General features: G+C 43.3%; 2 protein-coding genes across 5 annotated transcripts in view; one reads left to right on the forward strand and one right to left on the reverse strand.

Annotated features, from left to right (window-relative positions):
- macrod1 (mono-ADP ribosylhydrolase 1) overlaps positions 1-13,212 on the forward strand; it is a 121,872-nt gene that overhangs the window by 22,200 nt on the left and 86,460 nt on the right. The window lies entirely within an intron of this gene.
- The window catches only part of flrt1b (fibronectin leucine rich transmembrane protein 1b), a 36,931-nt gene continuing 24,377 nt past the window's right edge, over positions 659-13,212 (reverse strand). For both annotated transcript variants that reach the window (XM_072395573.1, XM_072395572.1), the window contains exons 2-3: positions 8,276-9,347; positions 659-5,759 (exon numbers count right to left, since the gene is read on the reverse strand). In XM_072395573.1, the coding sequence (XP_072251674.1) occupies positions 3,551-5,740 (2,190 nt within the window). In that variant the 5' untranslated portion in view covers positions 5,741-5,759; positions 8,276-9,347 and the 3' untranslated portion in view covers positions 659-3,550. The remainder of the gene's footprint in view (positions 5,760-8,275; positions 9,348-13,212) is intronic.

Below are 13,212 nucleotides of genomic sequence, written 5' to 3' on the forward strand. Positions count from 1 at the left end.
CTTTGTTGTTAATAGCACAGCGGTGAAGATGCGGCGGCGTCACATGTACAGTACAGTGCTTGTTGGCACAGACGGATATGTAATCGCACATCTTTTGGTTTGTCTTTTGAGGTCAGCTGCCTTTCGTTTTGTCTAATGACACACTGCAACAAACTCTCTCAGTCGGCGTTACAGTATATTTCTTCAGAAACGCCTAGCGCACGCACCCACTCAGAGATGGAGACTTATGCACTCCCGCGTTCGTTATATTGATCCATGCTTACACAAGCATTAGCACTCACTGAGAATGAGAGGCATGTCTTCAAACACAGCAGCACCGACACATCCGCATAACAACCACACACACACACTTATGTGAAACACACAAACTGCACAAACTTCTCACCAAATCAACACATGCGTTTGCTTTGGGCTGGCTGATTCCTCCAAATTGAATCGTATAGAAGCTGATGTATTCATTGAGTGTGTGTGATTTAATAAGGTCTGCCCCGTCTCGTCATGAATCATATTAATAATCTGAGCCCCACATTGATTCTTGTTTTCTTAAGCCACCTCAGCGTATTATTTGTGATCTTCTGCTTTTGTCGTTGCTTTGATGAACCCCAGCGCAGAAGCCCGCGCACAAAGAAAAACACACAAAACTGCCTTTTCCTTTTACAAGTCTTTATTCATCTGCGTAGAAAAAAAGACGACAGACCAATAAATGGAATAGCATTTTGCACCCATTTTTATGTTTATACATAAGTGTTTTCATTATCACATCTGAGGATGAGATTTTTAAAGGAAAAGGATTTCTACACAGAATGAACGGTAGCTTCACTGCTCTTTAAAAAAACTGGAGAAAAAAACCAACTCCAAAATAAATACAGACGTAAAGAAACTAAAAAAAAAAACACAGCGGCGCTCCTCCATTATGACTGGCACACAGTAACACAGGCTGGAAAAGAGTAAGTAAGCTCAGAAAGAAAGGAAAGAAAGGAATGGGTTTCAACACTTAAAGGCTCTATCTAAATGTCCGCTCTTCATCCTCACTCTTTATTCTTTCCTCCCTGCCTCTTCCTCTTTTAAACTCTGGCTGTTTAATGATATTCCGCTGAAGTTCCTCCTCCATTAATGGTTTATTAGTGGGGTCGATTAGAGGAAGTCAGAGAGAAGGTGCCGCCTTCCTGTGGCCGTGTTTGTGTTGAAATGCACAGTGTTGCGGTCGGGCTGCTATCCCTGTAAACAGGACTGCGTGTATGCTGTGCTAAGGCCTTAAAACTGGACGACCTGAGTACACAAATATGGGTCACTGCCAAGACTTTAACAGATTAAGTTAGATAATTTAACCATTGTCAAGTAAGTTTTACTTTCTGCTTTAAATTCAACATAAAACAAGAAAAAAGTGACTTGTTTTGTTTAGATGACAATAGAACGATAGAAATATGTGAGGCTGCATCTCCATTGTCGATTTCAATTAATTGATTCGTTATTTCGTCCGTAAAAATAGTGGGAAATTATCACAGAAAACCAAAGCCAACAGCAGTGTCTATGAACTGCCTCTTTGCTCAACTGACGGTGGAAAAAGGTAAAGATTTTAATTTTACTACGTGATGAAACTAAAAACGGCAACAAAGAGTCACAAGTGAGAAGCTGAAACGAAGACATGTTTGGCATCGTTTCTTAAAGGAATAACTTGAGCGATGGAACACCAAAGCCTTTACACCGTGGAACCAACTGTACCTGTGGCTGTATTATCTCAGATTTCCCTCTGTTTTAATGAAATATTGGAACATTGCAATGAAATATACAGTTTGTCTTGTGTGTTATTGACTGAGACATCCAGAAATACACTTTCCTGTTTAGAAATTGATGTATAATCAGTTATCCAATCACTATATCAACACATGAATATCACAATCACGTTTACTATGATGGATCATTTTATTTTCATATCTGTCTTTACTTTATTTTCCTCAAGTACTAATAATAAACAGAAACAAATAGTTTTTTTTTAAGAAACTTGAACACACATATTGTTATGGATGAGTCTCAGAAAGAGTAATTACACCATAGTCGTTCCAACTTCCTCCAAAAAATGAACAGCTGCTCAAACTTATTTTCAATGTTGAAGGTTTAGCCAGCCTGTTGAAGATAAATGGTCTACTATTACAAGATGTATGAGTTTATTTCCCTTCATTTGCAAAGATAATTTAATAATGAGACCAGACCACAATAAAAATGGGGTTCATGCAGTTCCTCTGCTCAACTCTGAGATTAAGTGTTTAATAGTCGTTCTGAAGTTATAGTCATTTGTCCTGTGGTCCTGGCAATCATTTTACCTTTTGATTGTCTAGCCTTGGCTTTCTTTCTTGTTTTGTATTATTTAAGGAATCTTTTGACTTACAATAATCACAGGCAACTCAAAACAATCTTTGAAGGAAGCATGCAGTCCGTTATCACTTAGATATTTGTTGAGTGCCGTGGATACATTGTGGGCAAAACCTCATCTGTTTATAGATGATGATGTCACATTATTCCACTTGTCAGCCCTTTTATCCCCTGTCATCCTTTCCTTTTGTCCTTTTTTGTCTCCTGCTGCTGTATTGGTCACACACCCTTTTTTAACTTGGCTCCCATTTCTCTCTTCTCTGTACTCACTCTCTGCCTCCAGCAGACACACCTCTCTCAGACTACATCCCCTAAACAGCACCCCTCTCCGTCTACCCTTGTCTTCTTTTATGTTCTCTTCCTCTATCCACCCATCCATCCGTCACCCCCTCTGCACTTTCTCTCTTTCTCCCACTCATTAGTCTTCCCATGCTGTGGTTTGTGTCTCCCATCTCTGTCAGAAGTGTTATCACTGCTGTCAGCTCCCTTGGGGAGAACAAAGTCGTCCTCTGCTCACAGCACCACAAAAGACACGAGAGAAATAAAAGGAAAAGTGCCTCAGCCAAAAAAACAAAAAAAGAGGCGAAGAGAAGGAAAAATTAAAAAGGAGGGGAGTAAACCAGAAGAAAGGAGGGGGCTAGGAACACATCTTTTCATGTCAGCCATGATGCATTGTCATCCGTGGGTTATAACAACCATTGATTTCTCCTTCCGTTACTCCTTTTATCTATACAGCACAGAGCTTACAGTTGGTAGGAAGATACGAGCGCTATCTCTATACACATCAAGTGTCTTTTCCTCATATTATAAATATATCTCCTGCTAAATCAGCTAAGCCTAGTATATCAACCTCAAATAAGTTACTGTGTATTATCATGAGCAGAGAAGAGTAGTAGGTTTGAAAGACACTGAGATATCCAAAAGAGAAAACGTAACCATTTATAACTATAAGTAGCGCTGAAAGAAGGTCCTACTGTATTATGTAATATACAGTAGTAGAAATAGGACTGTTCTCACTCAGTAGCATTGTCCAATCATCATAGCTCAAATCAGTCTTCTCTACAAAGCAAACCAATCAGAATTGAACCAGAAGAGGCACAGAGGGTACTTTGGAAACAAAGGACAGCGTGACCACTAGCCAGCAGAGCTCTCGTGGCTCAGGGAGTGTGTCCCTCTATCATCACGTGTAAGCATAATCTATGTCAGGGATGCCACCCTCTCTGTAACCGCGGTTGGTACCATAAGTGGCATGATGGTGACTGGTTTGGCTGAGGATGGTGCCATTGAGGCTGCCAGCTCCATGGCTGCTCCGGTAGGTCCCGTTAGCTTGGGAGGAAGTGGAGGAAGAGGGGAAAATGGTGTGGATGTAGGTGACATCCTCCAGTTTAGGCTGCAGGGGCTGATGGGCCATAGCTGTCATCTGAAACCCTGCAGGAGGGGCCCTAATCTCTAAGATGGAAGTGTCTTTCTTGGTGCCTGACTCTACATAGTCATCGTAATGTTTTCCACCCCGGCCCCTGCTGTATGAGCCTGTGTCCCCTGACATGTAACCTGCTCTCTGTCCATACCAGCAAAAGATTCCAAAGATTAACAGCAGGCTTACCAATGCTGTGGCACCCCCTATAATCCCAGCCAGTGGCAAGGCTGTGAGCTCCGAGTCCTGTCCCTCTTTCTCTGAACCCTCCCCTCCGGAGCTGACCAAAGCTTCTCCAGTCTCTATCTGAGCGCAGGCCGGAGCCGAGTCTTTGCTGTCCATGTCCATGCTGCCAATACGGGTTGAACCCATACTAGAGCCCCCAAAAGAAGTCTCCTGTCGCAGTGGCAGCAGGCAGATGAGGTAATGGGAACGTGGGGTGAGCTGGGTGAGGAGATACTGCCTTCTCTCTCCAGGAACTAGAGTCTCTGTTATTGAACCAAGAGCTGCACTGCTGCCCAACCTCAGCCACGAAAGGCGGAAGGAGGGTGCTGGCTGCGGGCACAGCCAACTCACCAGCACACTGTCCGAGGAGAGAGGCTTTACAGTCAGCTCTAAGGCCTCTCCAGAAACCTGTCCACCTTCTCCAGGAGGCAGAGGCATAACGAGGCCAGGCCGCTTGGCTCGCAGAGTGAACAGGGAGCCTTGTGTGGGGACCAACAGGGAGGTAGTGGTGGTGCTACCAGGGGGAAAAGCTTGGCCCCTTCCAACACTGTCTTCACCTACTCCATCTTTCTCTGGTGGGTTCACCCCTGCCCCAGTACTGGGACCAGCAGGAGGGCCTTCGCACTGATCCATCAGCGATGTTAGGTCTTTGAGTGTCTGGCCCCTCACCGGCTCTGGCCCCTGACAGGTGAGTCCTCTGACTGTCACTGCTGACCCCCGTCCGTGCAACCAGGCGTGGAGCCAGCGAAGGTTGCAGCCACAGTACCAGGGGTTTCCTCGGAGCAGCAGCAGCTCCAGGCTTTCTGTGTCTCTCAGAAGTCCTCGAGGAATACTGGTCAGATTGTTCCCTGAAAGGTCGAGCCTCTGCAGGTGCCGCATCGCGTCCAGAGCCCCCCTTGGTATGTGGGTCATTCCGTTGTCTTGTAAATGAAGTCGAATGAGGTGAGATGAAGGCAGGTTTACTGGTGGAGACTGCAGAGCATTCCTGACCAACGACAGCTCCGTCAGGTTGGATAAACGTGAAAAGGTGTCATCTGCGATGCGCGTGTTAGCCAACAAGTTCCCATCCAGGACCAAGCGTCGCAGGGAGGAGAGCCCACGGAAGGCATGAGTGGGGATGGTGCTGATTCTGTTGTCGTCCAGTCGCAGTTCTTCTAATGATGCTGGGAGGCCTGCAGGGATGCTTGACAGGTGATTCCGAGACAGAAACAGCAGTCGAAGCCGTGGAGTCCCAGAAAAAGCTCGCTCCTGGATGCTAACTGTGGATATAGAGTTATCATCCAGGTGCAAACGTTCTAGTAAAGGTAACTTTGCCAGAGCCGATCGCGGTAACGTTCGTATATTATTATCCTGCAAATGGAGTTCCTTTAAAGAAGGTGGGAGGTGTATAGGGAATTCATCCAACTGGTTGGCATACAGGTAAATCACTCGTATGGATGTGCTGCGTTCCAGTGATGAGGGCAAACCAGCGTTACTCAGTCGGTTGCTCTGCAAGTACAGGATGGCAGCCGTTAACGGTAGTGGAGGAATTATACTCAGGCCACGGTCGTTGCAGTAGACAAAGCCCTCATCACAGCGGCACACTGAGGGACAAACAATGCCCTCATCTCCCTCGCCCGTCTCCATGGCAATTGCTGCTGCCGCCAGTTCCAGCACCTCAGCCAATAAGGTGAGGACCAGAAGGAGCAGAAAGAGCCAATCGCGAAGCTCAGCAAGACTCTCGGCTGCCATCTTGGTGCACAGCTCCCGACTGAAAGAGAGAAAATGGGAAATCAATTAATTTACAAGCAAATGATATCACTCACCAATTTTAAAATCAAAGTGGTGTAACTTGTCCCATAACGATAACAAAGTAAAGAGTTGCACTGTTGATTCTTTTTAAAGTTGCTCATCTTGAGTCCTGCATTTTCCACTTGCTGGGAAAAGTTAAAACTCTATAGTCAGATGCATTTAGGAGAACCTCCCCAGTATATGGGTCAGATCGACCAGGCAGAAGACAAACTGACATTTAGAGGCAGAGAGTGCAATGAGGGGTGGAGTGACCGGGCGATTACAGGAATCAGAATAAGCCAAGGGACAACAGAAATGGATAAAATTGGACAGTGACAGTTGAAGTGGGGGAAAATAAGTGAGGAGTTTTTTTTTTTCTTTATTTTTTACAAGGAGATTAATTGAATCATGGTGACTGACATGAAACTAAAACGGAGAGATCAGGGAGAAGGAGATCAGATTAATTGCCGACAGTGCATTTGATGGCTTTAAAAACAACAAGAAGTCCGAAGAAGTGACAGCTCTAGATCTGACCCTGAAGTAAATTGATAACGAGCACGCAACAGAAAAGCCGAATTTCACAGGTTTCTGACTGTTAACTCAGATAAACAGCGTGTCTGTGAGAGGTCATGACCAAAACACACATAGACTATCACACAAATTAATAAGCACACTGAGAACGAAAGCACTCACATACTGAACAGTCAATAAAAGTTGACATGTATAATGCATGTTTTCTCTCAGCGGTTATTGTTCGTGAAATTTCTATAAATTATTCAGCAAAGTGGTTCTGAAATCCCCAGAAATGTTTTAGCGAGATGTTTTACAGAGAGGCATTTTTCTGCATCATTTATATGTTCCTTGGTCAATATTTTATGACTTGTCTACTCGCAAATCCCTGACGCCAACATTGATAACATGAATTTACAATTAAGATGAAATAATGTCTGTCCAGACGCATAATGATCTATATATGGAATTTTGATGATATGCAGTGGGGAAAGTTGTTGAAATTACACCGTCCCTTCTTTTGGGTAGCCCGAGGCTGGAAAATTTGCCCTGACGTGAAATGCCTGACGTGATTTGACAGCACATTTGATAAACAAATCGTCTAAAGGCAATTTTTTTTTCTTCTTTTGGTTCCCTACTCGCTCTGCACGTGTGTGTTTGTATGTGAACTCAGTGCTACATGCAAAATTGCCCCTTGGCTGCAGTCAAAATCTATGCAAAGCAAACAAGAGATGGCAACAATAGAAGAGATGAAGGGAGGGAGGGAGGCGAGGAGACAGATGGAGAGTTGGACAGTGAGGCAGAGGAGGAGAGAGGAAATGAGTTCCTGGCAGCGAAGACTGAAGTCAGTATCAGCTGAGTTTGCTGCAAAAAGAAGAATGATTCTAAACACTGACTGGGTGTTGTTTTTTTTTCCTTTTGGGTGTAAAAATAGCTGCATTTGGATACCTTTACATGCTTGTGTTGTGCATCTCTCTGTGTGTGTATATGACAGAAATCTGTATCAACAACAACCAGCTCCTGTCTCAGCCAGACACAGACAATATTTGATATGTCAGGTTAAAAAAGAGTTTGTGTCATACGGTTTGGCATGGACCAGGAGTTGAATCATTTCTCTTCTTAATACTATTTTTAGATCGAATCTGACTATTTCCTAGCACTCCCCGCTTTTGAGAGACAGAAAAAGTAAGCGAGCGGAACACATGCACACAAGAGGCAGTGTAAAGGTAGGAGCCGAGACCAGATTGGGATGCTCTGTGAATATCAACTAGCATATGTTTCAGTGCCACACTATCCCTGCTTCCCTCTCATAAATATCCTCTTGGCACAAGCCAGTGTGTGTCTTTGCCCACATGCCAAGCTTTCCAGTCGACACATCCCTACCATTAATGATCCTTAGATTTTCTGCCTTCCTCTCTCCCAGGTTCGATCTCTTGCTATCTCCAGCTGTCTCCTGTTTCTGCATCTTTATCTTTTACGCCATCTACCTCTCCTATCCGCCCACTTCCCCTTCATGATCTTTCATTATTTCCACTTTCAGGTCTGTTTACAGAAGTGTCCAAGGAGTCATCCTCTCCTCGCCTGTTTCTATCTCTTTTTAATCCTCTTTTATCGTTTCCTCTCCTGTCCTCTGTTGATTCCTCCACACTGAGATTGGATCAATCAGTTGTGGTCCTTTCCCCTCCTCTCCTCTTGTTGTTCTTCTCCATTTAGACGCAGCAGACCACCCCCATCTCCTCCCTCTACGCCCCTTCTCTGTTCTGCCTTCTTCTTGGCCTCAGCTTTGTCACCTCCTTTTCCCTTTATGGCCTCCAAACATTTGAATCATGTCTTTGTTGTAGCACAGAAATAGTGTGTGTGTCTCTGTTTTTACTCATCATGCAGCTAATAGCTAGATGTAAGCGCGGTGTTCTTAACCGCGATGAGGTGTGTGTGCGTGTAAAAGGTCCGATCGACCCAGAGTGCGATTGCCGAGGGCTTTCTAACCTGCTCGGTCTCTGCGCCTTTCACGTCTGCCGCAGCTTTGTTTTTCCTGTATCAGGAATTTGTGGAGAGGAGCGTTAAGAGTGTCTGTTCGTGTGATTGAGGACGTTGGATCTCTGTGTGTTAGAGCAGTTTCACAGTCGTCTTTGAATCGTTCAGAAGTGTAGCCTCTTTGCTTCAGGCCGTTGAATCTTCCTCAGCTTGGGTGAATGATGATAGGGATGATGATAGCCTGTGCTCCAGGGCTCCACAAGTAGCAACACAAGCATGGCTCAAAGCCACCTCAGCATTCGCATTTGTGTGTGTGCGTGTGTGTGTGTGCGTGTGTGTCCTGCCAAGCTCTTGCTTTCACTCTGGGTAAGGGGCTTTTAGACCTGCCAACTTAAGTCATCTTCAGTGAGAGTCCAGAGGCCTAATTCTGAAACCATCCCACCACACCCAAATGCTACAGTTGGGCAGATAGTCAGAGGATAGTTGAGAGCTCAAGGGTCCTTCTTAGAAGTCAAAAGCAATCCTAGATTCTCATGCAAGTAGTGGATCATGCAAAAAATGGTTTTGTGCCGTGCTACACTTGCTTTGAGTCGCCAAGATTGTGGTTTTAATTGATGAGCAGTGAGCACAGAAAAAAGATGATTTCCACAGTTCAGGAAAATCCAACAAAGTGTCCTTATTAAGGTTCTGCTGTTCAGGTTGCACAATCGCAATTATTACGACATAAATGTCACACTTCAGTGATGATAATGAACATGTTCGGAGGCACCCTCAGGCAAGAGTCCAGCCTTGTGAGCAGGATTCAGTGATGGAGCTTCTTTTCCCCTGGCTCTCAGTTTCAGCCTCACTCTCCTCCGTTAAATGTTTGATCACTTTTCTCTCAGTTCGCACAAATCATCTTCACAGGCAGCAAAGCCAGATGACAGTGTGTCGTTTATGCAATCCACTCTGAGCAGCACTGGGATGTGGCTCAGCGTGAAACGTTCTCCCAAAGATTGGTAGACGTGGAGAGTCTTCTGGTACCTTTCACTTCACTGATGTTTGCTTCAGGAGGACGGCTGGCTGAGAGCCGGTGAATGCCCACCTGAAAGAGAGAGAGGCAACAAGAGCAGTGTTACTTTATTTAGAGACTCACTGAGTAAGGGTGAAAAGGCAAATGTTGTATAAAAAATATTCTTGTACATTTATAACACAAAAAAATGTATAGGACTTTATAGGGCTGTGCTCCACACACTTTGACCTTAGTTGTTTGGCGGCCCAAGTATGTAAATCGATGCCAAAGTCAATCTGATGACCTATCCATTGATCTCTTATCTATGTGGAATTCATCCTGCTCAGAGTTGTTTGGGGCCGGAGCCTACCCAGCTGAAACTGGGCGGGAGTTGGAGGCCACGCCCCGGAGAGGTCACCAGTCTTTCACACAGCTGATACAGACAAACAGACAACTATGCGTGGTCACATTTCCAACCACAGCCAGTTTAGAACTGCATGCATCTGGGAGAACAACCGTATCCAGGATAAAATACAATATTTGCCATAAACTCTTTTTTTTATTTTTTATATGACATTACTACTGTTACCCTGCAGGCCCGGTCCAGTCTTGCGCTTCACTACATGACAAGGTCACAATTATGGCACAGCTGCGTCCCCTGTAGTCCTTGTTCTGCTCTCAGTGGATTCCCTGCGAGCGGGAAGGCACCGGCAGTGGATGAACTGGTACACATGCAGCTCACCAGTGCTGCAGCGCAGAACAAGGACTAACGATGCCAGCTGCAGTCTGACGTCTTCCTCTCAGGGAAATACGACTATAAGTAATGTTAATTGAGTAATTATTTTATAGTTTGTGTTTCTAAATGAAAAATACTTGTAGGTTATGTGAACATTTCTACTGTAAAAGCCCACTTACACTGAGGTGAAAGCGCTGTTTATAACTTCTCATGTTTCACAAGTAAACATGCAAATCATCAAACCACAATTGTAGCTAATACACGATGACTGGGCACTGAGTCTGTTGGTTAAAACTAAAACTCAAGTGTGTTAGAATCTCTCGATATGTGCTTAGAGTTCGGACTTCTACCTAACTTATGTTTTGTGTATGGAAAAGTAAAATCCGGAACAAATACAAGTCTCCAAGTCTTTGTGTGTCTTAGTGTTAGAAAAAAGCCTTCATTTTAGAATAAACTTTTTCTGTTTTTAAGTCAAAAACCTTGTTACTGTGTGTTGATGAGAGACACTTAGAATAATATTGTTATCTCTCAGTCATGGGGATTACCTGGGAGCCTTTCTGTTTCACAGCACAAACATTCAAATGTTGACCAGCAGTCTTTATTGCTAAAACAAATAAAATGCACTTAAAATAGCTTCAGGTCTATTTTTGGTGTGTTTTTTTTTTTCTCTATTCCAGCTTTATTTATGTGGTGCCAAGATGTAATGTTGAGTTTCACTGTTGGCACAATACAGAATACTAAAAAGACTAAATAATTATTCCCCTCAGAATGGTTATACCTTTTAAAATTAAGTACCTCGTGAAAATACTTCTTGAAGGTCAACACTCCATATGCACAGCATTACTCTCCCAGTGGACCCAAACCTCCCATTAAGACAACTCCATGTTTTTTTTGTTTTTTTGCTCACACATAGCTTTTGAGCTTTCATTAACCACCTCAAACTAAGTACCTGTTTCTTATGTACAGAATCAAACCCCCCAGTGAAATATAAGGGCTTTAGAAATATAAGGTTTTCAGACATATACAGAGTGTACAGACACTAATTCATGGACGCTATTAGCTGCTCCACTGCTCACATTCGCCCGTTTGCTTCATCCCAGAGTAAGTAGACTACAAAGCCAACTGGGAAATTGTCAGGGAGTTTGCTTAAACACAAATAGAGACAAATAAAGCTGTCCTCATTTTCATTTTTAAAGGACACACGCGGAAAACTCGTTCGAACAGACTTGCGTCTGCACTTCTGCTCGTGAATGTTACTTAAAAAGGCATAAACTGTGCACCCGGCAGTCCAACATCAGGGTGATTGTGCGTCTGCATTTTTGTTTCATGTTTGGCATTTTAAACTGGATCCACAGATGGACAGGAATCTGCAGTTTACTGAGGTAGTTAGGTGGTTGGTGTGGTGAGATAAATGATCCTTTTCATAAACATCTCCAGACTGGTACCTAGTTTTTGGCTAGTAAACTGATTTATATGTGCAGAGTGCCGTTACAATACATGATGAAAATGGCTCGATGTTGGGCAGAATGTTAAACGGACAGTGTCTGTGAAAACGCATTGACTTTGTGATTGACATGTAAGGAGAAATGATTTCACCATTTATTAATGAGCGTAATAAGAGCTTTATACTGTCTGTAGGGTTATATTTATTTTATTCTCTTGTCATTCAGTGACTGACATCTACACAATTGCAGAAAAACAAAATGCAATGATATGCAAATAGACTTGACCTCAGATTTAATTAAACGTAGCACAAATATGATATTATTCTGAGGGCCGTTTTGAATTTAGTGCCAGCAACACATTTCCTAAGTGTAGTGAATAATAAAATACAAAAACACAGTGTATTTAAGAAGTAAAGGTGAGGTGGGGTTCAAGGTTGTGTGGGTAAACAATTCAACAATTTAAGAGACAGTAAGAAAAACTTTGGGATTTTGCATCTGTGTGAGCATATGGTTTAACTTTAAAGAGGGATGTTTGTTGACTAAAAATGCCAAAAAGAGGGAATTGAATTTTTCTACTTCACATAATATTAAACTTTCCACAATCCAGTGAAATGTCTGTTTACAGTGGATAAGGTGGAAAGCCATTGTAATATGGCCAAGACCTGCTCTCTCTGCATTAAAACAGGCATCATTCTGCTGTGGAAATAATAGCTTGGGCTCAGGCACGCTTCTGAAAGTGAATATCAGTGAACACCGTCCATTTCTGCATCCACAAATGTGAGTTTAAACTGCTAGCAAAAAAAAATAGCATAAATACTCTCAACAAGATGCAGAAACTACTCTTAATTAAGAAGTGAATCAAAATGTTTTAATCTATTTGGAGAGTGAGTTGTGAGAGAGTGAGAGAGAGTCTTGTTGTCGCTGAACAGTTTAAAAAGACAGCATTTCTGATTGTAAGAGAGTGGATTTAAGCATGTGGCACAGGCAACTTGCACATTTGTAAAGGCACCATTGGTAACATAACAATATATGCAGGGAAAGCCTTATTTCAGCAAGACATTGCCAAACAAGAATCTGCATGTCTAACAACAACATGCCTCTGCAGCTAAAAATCCAGGCGCTGAACTGTCCTGCCTGCAGTCCAGATCTGTCACCCGCTGGAAACGTTTGATTTGATTTGTCTCCTGCTTCCAGAGTGCTCCTCCAGAAGGAAGGATGATTAAAACTTCTGTGGCACTTTCAATTAAAAATGAGCAGACTTTTACTTTTTTTTTTAGATATTCTAACATTTCTCAGCTTCAACACGTCACCTATTGAGGCTGAAACTAAAACATTAGCTAACGATCAGGTGTCACCTTTTACAAACAATAAGAGTTTTGAACGCAGCCCCTGTAATAGATTTTCAGTGTCTGTTCCAGCCATTCTTACACTCTGCACCAATCTTTCACCACCACAGGCAAAATGTCTGCCTGCACTGGACTAGAAGGGACGACTGAACATCAGCAGCGCTTCTACAGCTCACTGCCATGAAATATCGATGTGCGGAGAGTTCTGTGTAATACCCGGGCTGTCCTTCAAACTCTTTGTAATGGATTTTCAGAAGCCTTGCTTGGGGAGCTGAACTGGAGAGGAGGAGACGGCGAAATAGGGAACATGTTTCAGAGTAGAGTCGGGAAGCAGAAGGCACCTGTCATTTATGAGGGGCGAGTGCATGAAAATGATGTGTGCCAGACTTGAAAAGACTAGAAAAAGCTGCAGAATGTTACTGACTTTTTTT

This window comes from Leuresthes tenuis, unplaced genomic scaffold, assembly GCF_036924035.1.
Source record: "Leuresthes tenuis unplaced genomic scaffold, fLeuTen1.0.hap1 SCAF_11, whole genome shotgun sequence".
NCBI classification, from domain to species: domain Eukaryota; kingdom Metazoa; phylum Chordata; class Actinopteri; order Atheriniformes; family Atherinopsidae; genus Leuresthes; species Leuresthes tenuis.